At 42.3% G+C, this 16,597-nt stretch overlaps 1 protein-coding gene across 1 annotated transcript in view; it reads right to left on the reverse strand.

Moving 5' to 3' along the window:
* The window catches only part of spg11 (SPG11 vesicle trafficking associated, spatacsin), a 162,657-nt gene that overhangs the window by 26,424 nt on the left and 119,636 nt on the right, over window positions 1–16,597 (reverse strand). The window contains exons 28-32 of the mRNA XM_078241193.1: window positions 13,141–13,303; window positions 8,898–9,112; window positions 7,430–8,189; window positions 2,518–2,666; window positions 371–566 (exon numbers count right to left, since the gene is read on the reverse strand). Of these exons, the coding sequence (XP_078097319.1) occupies window positions 371–566; window positions 2,518–2,666; window positions 7,430–8,189; window positions 8,898–9,112; window positions 13,141–13,303 (1,483 nt within the window). The remainder of the gene's footprint in view (window positions 1–370; window positions 567–2,517; window positions 2,667–7,429; window positions 8,190–8,897; window positions 9,113–13,140; window positions 13,304–16,597) is intronic.

The following is a 16,597-nucleotide window of genomic DNA, read 5'->3' on the forward strand; positions in this document are numbered from 1 at the left end:
CCTCAACAACTGCGCTGGCTAAGGAACTATTTGACACTTTGAATACAGTGTGTAGGAATAGGCCATTTGGTCCAATACATGTGTGCTGGTGTTTATACTCCACACGAGTGGAGTAAGTGGGTTGGTCACGCATTTTTTAAAAATTCATTTATGAGTTGTGGGTATCACTGGCTCGGTCAGCATTTATTGTCCATGGGGGTGGAAGGAAGGGGAAAGAGGGTATGATGGGGGATTGAAATTTTGCCCTACACTAGACAGAATATATTTGGCAAGAAAGGGTTCAATAAAACTGTATTACGCTCAGGTGCAATTTAGTGGTCTTCATGAGGAGGAGGAGGAGAACTCCTCAAAATAGAGATATGAAGTTTACCTTTGCCTTCTGCTGAGAGTGAAGCCTGAACCACTTCATCGGCTATAAGTGCTGCCACAGCTTCCGGCTTCAGTCCCTGGGTGGTGATAAATGCCTGGGCTTTCTTATACCGGTCAGCTCGTTGAGATGACAACACTTCTCGCAGAACAGTATCAGAATCCTGGGTTGATATATCATTGAAAGAACAGCCAAGCTCCTTTTGGGTAACAAAGCAAAATATATGCATGTGACTAATGCTTATTGTACAGTTATTAATAATGTGAAACTATCAAAACAAAACGAGAAACAATGTGAAATTATGAAACAAAATACATGAGCAATACTCAGTAAAAAAAGAAACTGTCACTGTGTATTAGTGCTCTGATGCACTGACGCGTTGACGTGGAGATGTTGGTGTTGGACTGGGGTAGGCACAATGGGTAGTCTCACAACACCAAGTTAAAGTTCAACAGGTTTATCTGGTAGCACGAGCTTTCGGAGCGCTGTTCCTTCATCAGGTGAGTGCCACCTGATGAAGGAGCAGCGCTCCTAAAGCTCGTGCTACCAAATAAACCTGTTGGACTTTAACCTGGTGTTGTAAGACTACTTACTGAAGCATATTTAGTAATGTTTCTTTAATAAAAGAGGAATGCAAGATACAATGACAAGATTCTCCAGCAGAGCACAGTGGGCCAAATGGCCTCCTTACCTGCTGCAAGGATCTATGATTACCTTATACCACACATATAGCTTGACAAGTCCCTGGAAATTTGACCCTTCCTTCCTCCGCAGAACGCAATTAACCTCTCTAACTGTCTGATGATGAGTAACACTTTCCCTGGCTCGTTCCTCTCCCATTTGTCAACTCCCATCACATTCTCTGTGCATCGTGCTCAGCAGCCTTTCCTCCCCAGTGTTCAATATTTCTTTTCAATGGGCTCAAACAAGAATGATTGCAAAGGGGCAGTCAGACTATTGCAGCCACGGTGCTAAACACCTAATCCCTAGGCACAGCATGGATCAATACAGATTTCAGTATTTTTAAAATTTTAACCCAAAAATGAAAGAGCTTTACAAAAAGAATATACATCAAAATAACACTGTACTACTGAAATAAAGCCATGTTTATATCCAACATAATGTGGCCAAATTTCCATTTATTGTAAATATTCATTTTATTACAAACACTCTCTTGCTATAAATGAAGAAATCTTAGTCTGAAACAAGTGTACACACTAAAAAAGGCAAAATTAAACAAGTTTCTAGAATTGCAGCCCAAGTGAAGTTTATAGTTTACATGAACCCAGATACTAAATTATCTTGTAGCTTATTTATAGGTCACAGAATTGTTATGGTGCAGAGAGGACCATTTGGCCCATCATGTCTGCACCAGTTCTCCAAACGAGCAATATGAACGTGGTGCCATTCCCCTATCTTTCCCCCTCGTATCCCTGCATATTGTTTCAATTCAAATAATTATTTAATGCCCTCTTGAATGCCTCAATTGAATCTGCCTCCACCACACTTCCAGGCAGTGCATTTCAGACCTGAACCACTCCGTGAAAAGGTCTTTTCTTTCATCACATTGGTTTCTTTTTGCAAATCACGTTAAATCTGTGCCCTCTTGTTCTTGGCCCTTTTACCAGCGGGAACATCTATTCTGGCCAGCCCTCTCATGGTTTTGAACATCTCTTTCAAATCTCCTCTCCCCCTTTTTCTCGCTAAGGAGAGCAGTCCCAAACTCTCCAATCTATCCTCAGAACTGAAGTTTCTCATTCCTGAAACCAATCCCCAGAACTGTACACAGTACTGCAGCTGAGGTCTAATTAGTGCCTTGTATAAGTGTGGAGCAAGTGATTTGCTATCACCCAGACATCAGCACTTTCACTGCAAAATTGTGAAGCAAATAGCAGCAAGAGTTTAAAAAGTGAAAGATTAGTTATGGAATATAATTCAACCCCAAAAACACTTCCCTCACTTCTAGGTATCTTATTTACACTACTTCATAGGCAACTCAGACACATTTTTCTCAACACTATGGTAGCCAATTTTATTTTGCTGTAGATTTATTCTAATGAAGGTGTTTTGCATTTAGTTGCCTTTGGGTAAAGAACAAGTTTAATAATGATCAACCAGTTGCTGTTTTGAGAAGAGTTTAATGGCGGTACCTTTGAGAGTTCATACAAGCTAAGGACTTGACGACAGTAACTCTTTCCATGGTGGCACTCATTTGTGAGGATTTTCAGATCCTTGACAACTTGCTCTTGAACATTGTCTTCTTCTGGATACTGGACAAATGATGAGGTTATACTGCTCACTGAGGGAGAAAAAAATGATTGTTTAGCCAGATGTATAAGAAGTGTGAGAACATGATGTGAATTTGTACCGAATCCTGTAAAGTCAAACACTTGCATGGTTTCACTCAGTTCAGCATCAGGCTGTTTATCAGAGATGCAAATTTGACAATTAAACTAAAACAGAACAGAGGTTATAGAAAACAATATGGAATGCACACACAAACTGAACTATCATCTCCTGCAAACAGAAACTGCTGGAAAGAAAACGCCCACAAATCATTCCTATAACATGCCTCAACCCAAACCTTGGAACAGAGTTGTTCATCCCTTTTGCTTCTATGACATTTTCCGCAAAGGCCATGTACCAAGACAGCTAACTTGCTTCACTGGCAAGATGGGCTGAAAACCAACACAAGTTTCTAACCAAACCAAGTCTATTATTTTCTGACCTGTCATAATGAAACAATGAATTTGGACTTCAGGAAAGGTCCTGGTAAGCAGCATAGACATGATGTGGAGATGCCGGCGTTGGACTGGGGTAAACACAGTAAGAAGTTTAACAACACCAGGTTAAAGTCCAACAGGTTTATTTGGTAGCAAAAGCCACACAAGCTTTCGGAGCTGCAAGCCCCTTCTTCAGGTGAGTGGGAATTCTGTTCACAAACAAGGCATATAAAGACACAAACTCAATTTACATGAATAATTATTCATTATTCATGTAAATTGAGTTTGTGTCTTTATATGCTCTGTTTGTGAACAGAATTCCCACTCACCTGAAGAAGGGGCTTGCAGCTCCGAAAGCTTGTGTGGCTTTTGCTACCAAATAAACCTGTTGGACTTTAACCTGGTGTTGTTAAACTTCTTACGAAGCAGCATAGAAGCAGAACTTTTCAGGGTTAGGGTCCCAAACAGTGCTTTTGGTTATCTATGAAATAATGTAGTCAGCAATGACAGAGTAAAGGATCAGGGTAGCAGACAAGGTCAAATCGAGGCTTTCCCTGATGCAATTTTTTGAAGCCATCTCGGCCTTTTGGCGAAGGTGAAGTATTAGATCAAGCCTGGGAGGGGGTGCAATGCCTTATCTTGTCAGCTTGGATCTTGTTTGTCTCACATGTGGGGACCATGATTGAACTTGATTTGAATTGGTTTTTTTGATTAGAATTAAAGTACCAAATGGTACCAAACAAAAATGATTAGTAGCTAGCTGGCAATTATAGGGAAATTACCTAATGGGCAGAGTTAATCTTACAATGAAGAACAATAATGGGCTGTTGATGATTAGTGTCATTAATGAAGGTGGGAGAGAGAATGTCCGGGGTGTGCAGAGTCCTTAATTATGCAATTTTGTATGCAGAATAAACACAGGTAATTATTTATCACCTCTCTTAATCCAAGTTAAGATTTCCTTTATTATCTACACAAAGCCTTGCATTTAAGAGACCTCTTAAAAGAGTGACAATAAACAACACTTCACGGTTCATCCACAGCCACAGAAAAATTAAATCAAAGATTTATGCTTTTGGTTAATGAAAATGACATGAAATAGACCAATCCGCAAGTGAAATGTAACGCGTTAAAAATGAAGTAAAATTTGTTACTTTTAGTTTAGTTTACACGTATGGAATTCTTCCAGCTTTAAATCAGGTAAAGCACAAAGATTCAATGTAAAGCTTCCTCTACAAGAGCACCCTCAGTTACGAGGGCGTCAGTTTTTAAAAATTAAGTCATTGGATGTGGACATCTCTGGCTCGGTCAGCATTTATTACCTGTCCCTAATGGTACTCGAGAAGGTGGTGGTGAGCTGCCATTTTGAACCGCTGCAGTCCCTGTGGTATAGGTACACCCACAATGCTGTCAGGGAGGGAGTTCCAGGATTTTGACCCAGTGACAGTGAAGGAACAGCGATATATTGGGCACTGAAGAGGCTCTACCCAATTTAAATCTGACAGGCAAACTGCAGAGCACCAACCAGGTTTCTCAGAAGACTAAGGAAATTTGGCATGTCAGTGATGTCTCTCACCAACTTTTACAGATGCACCATAGAAAGCATTCTTTCTGGTTGTATCATAGCTTGGTATGGCTCCTGCTCTGTCCAAGACTGCAAGGATCTACAAAAGGTCATGAATGTAGCCCAATTCATCACGCAAATCAGCCTCCCATCCATTGACTCTGTCTACACTTCCCGCTGCCTCGGCAAAGCAGCCAGCATAATTAAGGACCCCACACACCCCGGGCATTCTCTCTTCCACCTTCTTCCTTCAGGAAAAAGATACAAAAGTCTGAGGTCATGTACCAATCGACTCAAGAACAGCTTCTTCCCTGCTGCTCTCAGACTTTTGAATGGACCTACGTTGCATTAAGTTGATCTTTCTCTACACCCTAGCTATGACTGTAACACTACATTCGGCACTGTCTTGTTTCCTTCTCTATGAACGGTATGCTTTGTCTGTATAGTGCGCAAGAAACAATACTTTTCACTGTATGCTAATACATGTGACAATAATAAATCAAATCAAAAGGTATCCTCTTGCAGCTCACCAGGTTTAAGCTTACTGATTGGAAATAATGATGACCCTGCTCAATTTAGTGACCAGACAGCATTCAAATTTAAACGCTTCCACCCTGCAACCTTCAGACTGAAGATAATGCACAGCTAAACTGGAAGCAGCAGTGACAGGCTAGGGTCAACCATACCATATTTATGCCCACCAATTTAACCCTAGTCCCAACCTCTTTCCAGCCCATCCTGAGTGCGTACAGGGGGAGGGGGGGGGGGGTAGGAGAGGGAAGAGGAGGAGTGTTAAAGAGGGTATGTTGGGAGATTTAAATATTCCCCCATGGTAGACAGAATATATTGAGCGAGAAAGAGTTCAGTACAACTGTAAAACTTTCAAGTGGCATTTAATGGTCTTCACGGAGTTTAGAACTCCTGCAGGATTCCCAAAACTGAGATATAGGCCAGAATTCTCTGCCCATTCACGTCCCACCGCCACTGCCAGTGAGAACAGAGAATTTGGCACTCAGTCCCACTCTGGGACTGGAGAATCCCAGCTGCGGGCGAGGTCGGAGAAGCCGGCTCATAATGTTTACTTCTTGATTTCTGCTGACAGAAGAAATGACGATATTTTTCCAAGTCAGAATGGTATGTGGCTCGGAGGGGACCTTCCAGGTGGTGGTGTTTCCATGTATCCCTGGTCTTCCTAGATATTGCTTTTGGGGCGAAAGGGATTTGATTTTGATTTGATTTAATTTATTATTGTCACATGAATTAACATAGTGAAAAGTATTGTTTCTTGCACGTCATACAGACAAAGCATACCGTTCATAGAGAAGGAAACGAGACAGTGCAGAACGTAGTATTATAGTCACAGCTCGGGTGTAGAGAAAAATCAACTTAATGCGAGGTAGGTCCATTCAAAAGTCTGACAGCAGCAGGGAAGAAGCTGTTCTTGAGTCGGTTGGTACGTGGCCTCACAATTTTGTATCTTTTTCCTGACGGAAGAAGGTGGAAGAGAGAATGTCCAGGGTGCGTGGGGTCCTTAATTATGCTGGCTGCTTTGCCGAGGCAGCGGGAAGTGTAGACAGAGTCAATGGATGGGAGGCTGATCAAGGGATATGGGGGAAAGGTGGGGTCAGGAAATTGAATTTGATGATCAGCCATGATCAAAATTAATGTCGGAGCAGGCTCGAAGGGCCGAATGGCCTCCTCCTGCTTCTGGTTTCTATGCTTCTATTGATGGCAGTGGTCATGAGTTTGGAAGGTGTTGCCGAAGGAGCCTTGGTGAGTGTGCAGAGTCTGGAAAGCTGGGGTTGTTCAAGAGAAGTTAAGCATTGATTTGATAATGATGTTTAAAATCATGAGGATTTTGGTAAAGGACAGCTTGCTAATAACATGGAAAAAAAAGATTTGAATACATTACCATAATTTATTCAGCCTCGCGCCCATTTCCAGTGAGAAGCTGACTGCGCTGGAAATCTAAATCGGGCGGGGCGAGTCGGTAAAATTCCACCCGCTTTGTTTCATAACAATTCTGTGAAATGTCCTGGGACATTTAATTATGTTAAAAGTGTTATGTAAATGAGAAGCTGTTGTTTATTTATCTCACTGCACATCCAAACTGAATGTCACCCCGGTAAACAAACCAAACTCTCATCACTTTGTGGCACAGACCTGCAGCACCAAGGGGGTGCCTCTGTACGCCGTGTGTCTTGGTTTATCGATTGCAAATATGGAAATTGTCAGCTTCCAGAATGTTCCATTGATAAAAGCTGGCAGGAGCTGATCCCATAAATCATTTTAAACAATAGGTACTTGAGGGAGAGCAACCTTGAGGGAGAGCGGCACAGCGGCTAGCATTGCTGCCTCACCGCGCCAGGGACCTGGGTTCGATTCCCGGCTTGGGTCACTGCCTGTGCGGAGTTTGCACGTTCTCCCCGTGTCTGTGTGGGATTTCCCCGGGATTGCTCCGGTTTCCTCCCACAAGCTGAGAGACGCGCTGGTTAGGTGCAGTGGCCGTGCTAAATTCTCCCTCAGTGTACCAGAACAGGCGCCGTAGGGTGGCGACTAGGGGATTTTCACAGCAACTTCATTGCAGTGTTAATGTAAGCCTACTTGTGACACTAATAAATACATTTTAAACTATAGGGTAATGGATTAAAAAGGCGTTAGATTAAGCACAGGCGCTCTGAAGTGCCAGTACAGGTACGATGGGCTGAACAATCTCCTGTTGTGCTGCAAGTTTCTACCATTCTATTTGGGACGAGTACAAATAAACCAACTTACAACTTGGAATCCTTTTTCGATGGAGTCCTATGTCTTCATTAAAAGATGCTCCTGTAGTCAAGATGGTCTGCATAGAGGGGTGAAAATCTGTTGTCTGCACTTCTCCTGAAGCCAAGGCTCTGCAGTGGAGAACTAGACATATATCTTGGTTGTAAAATTCAAAATACCTCGAGACTCTACTGGCTTCATGAATGCAGCCTCCATCCAATAACTCGCCAATCAAAATAGCAAGAGCCTCTTTTGCTGTTGTGTCTAGTTTACAGCTGGAAGTTGCGTCCTTGTTTGGAAACCCTTGAAGTTTGAGGTACTGTGGCGAGTTCAGAGCAGGCAGTTTTGAGAACAAGAACTCTTTGGTGGCACTTTCAAAGGATATTTCACTACTGACTGAAACCTGCCAAGCGGTTCTTGGAGCTGTGGACATCAGCAAAGCCTGCTGACTGATGCGACACAACCAAATCTTCTTCTCCACCTCTTCCAGCTGATCCAGGATTGGAGGATTGTTTTGTGCTAACCAGTGACCTGCCATGGTCAGCAACAGACATTTTTCCTGAATGTTCACCAATTGTTCTTTGAAAGATGAAGCCAGTTGTGATTTAGTGGATGGCTTGTTGTTGGCCTGGGCCAGAAAGAATTCAGAGGCAACTAAATGGGATATTAAATTATGTTTGAAACAATCGTGGCATTTCTTCCAAAAATTTATCCTGGTCTCTTTCCTTTGCCATTGACCATGTTGCTTCAAATTTTGCAATTCCTGAGTTTCCTGCAAGGGAGAAAGAAATTATCAGAGACATAGGTAATATATTAAAATTACTGTTCTGTGTTAGAGTATAAAGCCCCCCACTTTTCAGCTTTTCCACCCCTCATTGCTAGATAATTGAGCGAAGGATTAATCACAGATGAGAAAGACAGGCAACCCACGCAAAGTCTTCTGTCAATCTGAACCAGCATCGAGAGGCACGAGAACAATCAGGTTGTTATTATCTTCCTTTCCCACAGGGAAACGCCTGGTTTTCATTTAGCATTTTTCTCTGAGCAATGCATTGAATGTCGGTAACTTTACCAACACAAAGAATCCAGAGCCAACAGTTCCATAAGTGCCTCCTCATTGTGCTAACATTTTGTCACACGCAACTTGAGATTACAAATAATAGAGACTGCGGGCCTAATTTTACCGGCACGTCCGCCCGAGACCAACAGAGAATGCAGCTCTACGAGCCTCGCCCGCTCCCAGAATCGGGGCAGACATGCCGGTAAAATCCCGGCCTGCATCTCTTTTCTCAAAGGAATTAGCTGAATTAATGAAGGGATTTTCCATTTGGAGCTGGATCTGGAAAAGGTTTCTGCTCCTTCAAATCCCAATCTCCTTCCCTCTTGCCAAAGAAAAGAGGTATTACCACAAGTAAGTCGAATTTTGTGTAATCTATAGTTTTGATCTACGATAAATTATTTGTAAAATAAAAAATATTACCTCATGGACCACCAAGTGGTCCACTGGAAGCTTGGCTAGGTCAGCCACCTGTCTAGCCAAAGCAAAGAGCCCCTCTTTTTGCAGTTGGTCCAGAATTTTCCCACACACATTCTGCAAGGTGTCTGTACTGTCATTAATGAGGAGGGAGCGATCAATGGAGATTGGTGTATCTTGCAGGAGCTGGCTGAGTCGGCTCAGTCTTCGGAAATCTGGTCCTGAGTATAAGCGACAAACTTTCAGTTATCCATTGGAATATAATCCAAACAAGAACACTTTAGAATTACAGTAGAATATATAAAGTTTGTTTACTAGTGTCACAGGTAGGCTTTCATTCACACTGTAATGAAGTTGCTGTGAAAATCCCCTAGTCGCCACACTCTGGCGCCTGTTCGGCTACACTGAGGGAGAATTTAGCATGGCCAATGCGCCTAACCAGCACGTCTTTCAGACTGTGGGAGAAAACCGGAGCACCCGGAGGAAACCCATGCAGACACAAGGAGAACGTGCAAACCCTGCACAGATAGTAACCCAAGCCAGGAATCGAACCCAGGTCCCAGAAGCTGTGAAGCAGCAGTGCTAACCACTGCGCCACCATGCCTCCCTGCTCTTCTAAAACAATGTTTTGATTATCCTAAAAAGAAAGAAAATAATATGGAACTAAGGCTCTTAATTTGACGAGCTTTACTGAGTCCTAAGTTGACACAACCTACTCTACCATGAAGCTTGAAAACTTTTTTGCCGATTTACCACTACGTAGTGAGCAGGCAACTAGCTCTCACAATCACGGACTAATTGGTTCCGAGAAAGGTGATTATCCAGGGCATTCTTTAAAAGGAACGGTGGAGGATTTTTTTGGGGGCTTTTTAAAAATGTTGTTTTTCACTACAGAAAATTTCAAAATCTCACATGTTTCTCAATGAAATACGAGTAATTTCTCGACTTGTATTGGACAAACCGATGCAAACAAATCCAATTAACTATTTTCATTTGTCTAATCATGAAATGCGTTGCAACACTGTAAGATCATAGAATCCTACAGTGCAGAAGGAGGCCATTCGGCCCATCGAATCTGTACCGACCCACAATCCCACCCAGGCCCTATCCCCATAACCCCTAGCTAGTTCCCCTGACACTAAGTGGCAATTTAGCACGGCCAATCCACCTAACCCACAAATCTTTGCACAGTGGGAGGAAACCGGAGCACCTGGAGGAAACCCATGCAGACACGGGGAGAACGTGCAAACTCCATACAGACAGTGACCCAAGCCAGGAATTGAACCCAGGTCCCCAGCGCTGTGAGATAGCAGTGTTAACTACGGCGCCACCCATGATGTTAGTTGGAAGATGCTGGGATTGAACATGTGACGCAAATCAAGCTGGCTGGAGATCAAAGCAGTGTTCCTGGGACTAAAAGAGAAAATGCTGGAAAATCTCAGCAGGTCTGGCAGCATCTGTAAGGAGAGAAAAGAGCTGACGTTTCGAGTCCAGATGACCCTTTGTCAAAGCTATTTGGACTTTAACCTGGTGTTGTGAGACTACTTACTTGGGCAGATGGAAATTGGAATGCATTGTGCCCATTTTCCAGGTATAAATCAGGTGTAGTATACACCAATTCCTGGGTGGGCTATGCCCACAAGATAGCATAAGCTTCATCATGTTGGGCTGAGCAGCTGCTTACATTTTGCTCTCTCTCTCTGGCAGTCACTCCAAGCAAGGAGGATGCTTGCCATAGAACTGTGTGTGGAGTCTTTGAATATTGGGAGGCTCATGTATGTCACATCAATTACATTGTTATGGTGAAACAGGTGATGGATACTAATTGGCTTTGAGCGCATAGAAATAGGGTACACCTGGTTGAATGCGTGCGGGGCTGAGACACTGAACAAGTCAATAAACTCTTCCAGTGTAGAAAAGCTCTTCTTGGATCCAGCTTCACCTACATGTTTGAATTCTATTAACAAGGCTGTCGCACTGCAGCTACCACATGGTTCAGGCTGACCAGGAGACTATTCCACTTGTATCATCTGCCATTGGTGTATCAGAAGGATTTGCATGTTGACAATTAACCTGTTTGGATATGGTATGAAGGCACCTTCCTTGCCTCTCAAGTTCCAGAGTGGGACTTGAACCCAGAACTTCTGGCTCAGAGATAGAGATGCTACCCACTGCACCACAAGACCTCCTGCTGCTCAAGTTAAACATGCACAGAAAGGTCCTTTCCAGCTGTAGGATTGTTCTGCTGCATGACCAACAAGGCACTGGAACTTCCACCAGGCGATTTCAGGTAAGTTTTGTTTGTTTCTGCAGTGGCCTAACCAGTGGTCTTTCAAAGAGATGCTGGAGGTTGCAAAAGAGGCGCAAAGGTAAGCTTTTAAATCCTACCCGCCAGGTATGAGCTTCCTGGCCTCACATTAAACCTGCAGGCAGCTGCCACCACACCCCCACAGTTAGGCATGAATGTCACTCTTGATGCTCAATTTGTGCCTGCAAATAGGTGCAAATGAATTTGTAGACCAGTGGCTAGGAGTAACTCAACAAGGTGATCCATTTCCCCATACAGCAGAAACATATACAACTTATCAGGATTTCACAACGACAAAACTAAGCAATTAATACTGGGTTTCCAACAACCAGAATCTAATTCGCTCCTGACAATGATCATCTGATTTAAACATGTAGGACCATTTATGCAGGATACCATTCGAGTTACGTATATCAACTGCATCATTCATTGCTGGGATCACAGGAAAACCAGTTTGCAGAACTTTGTTTTCAACTTCAAGCTAGCTAATCAAAGGTAGAACATTTGAGATCTTCAGAAAGTTCCAAATGAAAACATCTTTCCCCGACAAACCAACCCTGTGAAAGACTAGTCCAGATGACACGTTTATCATTCAACGTAAACTTAGTTCACAGATTATTTTCCTTTGTTAATAAACGGTTTAATATCTTTCATTTTCCAAGATCTATTTAATGATACTGTAATTGTCAAATAGAGGCTACAGTAAGATTTTTCTATTGTATAATTCATCACAAATAGAAAATTGTTTCCATACGGTTGGATCTCTGATTTATCCTGTGTGAAATTAATTTCCTTACTCAAGAATGAGAGCTTTTACAATTAATGCAAACCACATGTCATCCATCTCCCTTGGAAATAAATTGATCTAGGAGCACTGGGCAGATCTCATGAGCCTGAATTTTTCAACTAACGCCAGATTTTATTCACTGACAATAGTGAAGTCATCTACAAATGACCCACTCTGGACTTTACTAATAGCAAGGTACAAGGGTTAGAGAAAGTCTCAAAGTGGCAAGTTAGCTGCAGATCCCAGGCCAATATGTAAAACAAAATGGATCCTTGCCCTCATCATAAATAAAACAAAACAAAGGATGACACATTAGAAGATTCTACCACTCTTGTAGAGATTTGAGTGCCATCACAAGTAGAGAGAGCAAAGCGTAAGTGACTCAAAGTTTGCAAAATCCTCAAGTTAGTAAAACATGAATGGGAAACATTGAAGGTCTGTTGTTATTCAGAATGTCTAGTGAACCCAGAATCTTGTAGTTATTTTGAGTTCAAGAGCCTTTTATAACATTGGGATTCATTCCAACTGATCCTTCACCAAAGTTTGCCCCATTCATGGCGATGCCTTACTTACAACCTGTCAAAAACCACACAAAATGTTTGGCACATGTGCACAATTAGGTTTCATCCACCGAAAAGTATTTAAGGCAGTTGCGCATTGTTCCCCACGGTTGAACCAGAAGTGGGTGCCACTTATACTTGTGTGTCAGGAGCCAGCTCCCACGCAATTCATATCAAAATTTATAGGGCAGGTGCACGTGTGGTAGGTACATCCGATTATGCGGCAGGGGTGGGTATTCATTGGTGGATCCAGCTGTTAGCAGACAATGCAGCAAGTACAGGTAGACTTTGAAAAGAGTCTCCAGGTAGCACAAGTATAACGGCCACAACATTCCTACCTAAACTTTATCCCATTTCTTACTGTATCCCTTCAATATTTAACATTCAACCAACATCACTAAAACAGGTTATCTGGTCATCACCTCATTATTGTTTTGGGACCTTGTCGTGTGAAAACTGACTGCTGCATGTTCCACACTGTCACAGTACTCTACGTCAAAAGCGCCTCATTGCTTATAAAGTGATTAGGCTGTCTCGCGGTTGAGAAAAGTGTTAAAAATGCAATATCTTTATTAACTTTATCAAAATTCTCACCATTTATTATGAGGACACAGTCTACCTCAGCCAGTAACTGCAGCAGCTTCCCAAGTTCATACTGTGTTGGACACTGTTGCATCATCAACTTCAGAAGCATACCAGCTTGTGATTCCATCCACTCGACTGGGATTTCAGCGTCTGCTGAATCTGCAGCCTTCAACTACAGCAGGAAACACAAACGATTTGGTAAGAATTGTATGGTTACTCAGACTAAGCATTTTTAAGACATGCAGAATAATTTCAATTTTACAATGACAATGACCAGCCTCCCATCCATTGACACTGTGTACAGCTCCCGCTGCCTCGGCAAAGCAGCCAGCATAATTAAGTATCCCATGCACCCCGGACATTCTCTCTTCCACCTTCGGGAAAAAGATACAAAAGTCTGAGGTCACGCACCAACCGACTCAAGAACAGCTTCTTCCCTGCTGCCGTCAGACTTTTGAATGAACCTACCTCGCATTAAGTTGATCTTTCTCTACACCCTAGCTATGACTGTAACACTCTGCACTCTCTCCTTTCCTTCTCTATGAACAGTAGGGTTTGTCTGTATAGCGTGCAAGAAACAATACTTTTCACTGTATGTTAATACATGTGACAATAATAAATCAAATCAAATAAAAGGTGGAACTTTTGGAACACGCCAATATCCACATTCAGTGCGGGTCTATTAATGGACAGAGAGTAAAAGAAGAATGTTAAACTGCCAGACAGCAGCTCAGGGTCAAGTTGGAAAATGAGAATGTTTACTCCATTATTTATGGATACCAAGGATTTTGTATGTAGACCTTTCCCTCAGGAGATGAAACGGGAAGGGGAAGAATTGGCCACAGGCCTTTCATTATGAATAGAATGCATTTTCTTCCCCCAGAGGAGACCTGGACTCTTTGAAAAGTTGGGGGATCAAACCATATTTCACAGAAATCTGATGATAGAAAGTTGTGACATATATTTGCATTCACTCTGTCCAAAAATTTGTGGTGCTTCAGGGACCTTATAACACAAATGAATTCCATGCAAACCATCAATTTCTGCTTATGGTCTGTGGAAGGAAGGGACTTGATTGATTGAGCTTTATCTCATCTCCTGTTTGCTTGAGCAGCACCGCCACCACAATTAAGCCAGAGCAGATGAGACTACAGGCGCTTTTACATTTAGCTTGGAGTGCAAGATTTCAACATCCTTGCTATGAATATATGAAACCTATCATTTGTACTGCTGTTTCAGCAATTAAACACTGCCGAAATTTGGACCAAACAAACACCAAATGTAGAAATGTCTTCTGCGAACCAAGGAAGCCTAGCAAAATCTACCTTGCAACACTTTTTGCCCATTTAAGGGCCCTTGCACTACAGCTCAAGTGTGCAGGTTTTAAATGCGCTCAAACAACGTTACAACTTTCAAATGTGATACTGTATATGAAGGACCGTCACACTGCACCAGCATGTGCTTACAATTAGCAAGTTCTGTTCCTCATTGCAGACATACTGCCAGGGCACTTTTATCTACGTGGGCTGCAACAATAAGGACATAAGCTGTAGTCTTTTTAAAACTTTTCGACTACAGGCATCCCTGGGACCTCTGGCTATGTGTAAAAATTACTTACACCATGAATCATCAACATTTTTATATGGAGAATCAGCAGTTAATAAGTCAGTTACTAATGAGCACAATATCTGCAAGGGTAATTAAGGGAAATTCATTCTATGCTTGCTGCACCTCATCTGGATATTAGACCTTGACTCCATTCTTCCCCATGCAATTTAGCTTTGCCATTTCAATCCATGCTGTCCCATTGATGCTTGTTATTTAAACAGAGATTAATACATTTGAACATCACAAATTCTTAGTGCTCAATGCAATCCTCGGAGCCTTTAACAGATGCTAACACTCTTGAACTGAACACATTAACCTTTCCCCTAAACAGCAGATGGAAGGCAGTCATACAAATGAATTTGTAAGTTAATGTCACTGACCATAATTTCTACACACAACTTTTATTCTTAAAATTTCTGACTAGGGAAACAGCTACAGCCATTTGTCACTTTTCAAAGCATTCCCAATTGGACTTTTCCATTCTACTTCATTTTAGAAACTGCAGAAATCGCCATTTTTTGCATGCTTAATTTGGCTTCAGTCTCCTTCAACTATCAAAAAAATGGTCCAAATGGTCAGAACCCTCAGATCAGTGATTCTCTCTCTTGGGTTCAGCAACCTATGTTTTGAATAAAAACAATGAACAGAAATATTGAGCACTCAGCAGCATTAATTATTTTATTATTATTCAGTAAATTGAAGTGCAGTCCACTGTAATGACTGGTCCTTGGTAAATTCTATTCTTCTACTAAACTCACTACTTTTCCTACCTAATTCTTCTGTGATAAAAATAACAGAAATCAGGGGTGAAAAGAGGCCAGTAACATTCGCACCACACAAATGCCAGGCAGTGACCATCACCAATAAGAGACACTCACTATCGCCCCTTGACATTCAATGGTGTAACCATCACTGAATCCCCCACTGTCAACATCCTTGGGGTTACCATTGACCAGAAACTCAATTGGACTCGCCACATAAACACAGTGGCTACAAGAGCAGGTCAGAGGCCAGGAATACTGCAGCAAGTAACTCACCTCCGGACTCCCCAAAGCCTGTCCACCATTAACAAAGCACAAGTCAAGAGTGTGGTGGAATACTCCCCACTTGCCTGGATGAGTGCAGCTCCAAGGAGCTTGACACTATTCACGACAAAGCAGCTTGCTTGATTGGCACCATATCTACAAACATCCACTCCCTCAACCACCAACGCTCAGTAGCAGCAGCGTCTACAAGATGCACTGCAGAAATTCATCAAAGATCCTTAGATAGCACCTTTCATCTAGAAGACAAGGGCAGCAGATACATGGGAACACCAACATCTGCAAGTTCCCATCCGAGCCACTCACCATCCTGACTTGGAAATATATCGCCGTTCCTTCGCAATCGCTGGGTCAAATGCCTGGAATTCCCTCCCTCATGGCATTGTGGGTCAACCCAGAGAACATGGACTGCAGCGATTCAAAAAGGCAGCTCACCACCACCTTCTCAAGGGCAACTAGGGATGGGCAATAAATGCTGGCCAGCCAGCGACACCCATGTCCCGCGAATGAATAAAAAAAAGTTACTGACTTATTTTAGAAGTAAACAACTTTTGTGCTGAAGTAACATGTAAAATCAGGCTGCTGAATTTTGGAAAACCAATAATCATTTCTCTGCAAATGTGTACTAATGGTACAACAATCTTTCCTGACCTTTCATTAAAACTGTATGGTATTGTCATCTTTTCTCAGAACTACAAAGGAACACATGTTCTCACAGAAAACGCCTTCCCTTGACAGCCCTTTCAAAGAATGGAAGGAGTCGGAGAAATTAAATTATGTAATTGCCAACAGGGATTTTTTTTTTTAAACCTAAT

Source organism: Mustelus asterias, chromosome 24 (genome assembly GCF_964213995.1).
Source record: "Mustelus asterias chromosome 24, sMusAst1.hap1.1, whole genome shotgun sequence".
Lineage (NCBI taxonomy): Eukaryota > Metazoa > Chordata > Chondrichthyes > Carcharhiniformes > Triakidae > Mustelus > Mustelus asterias.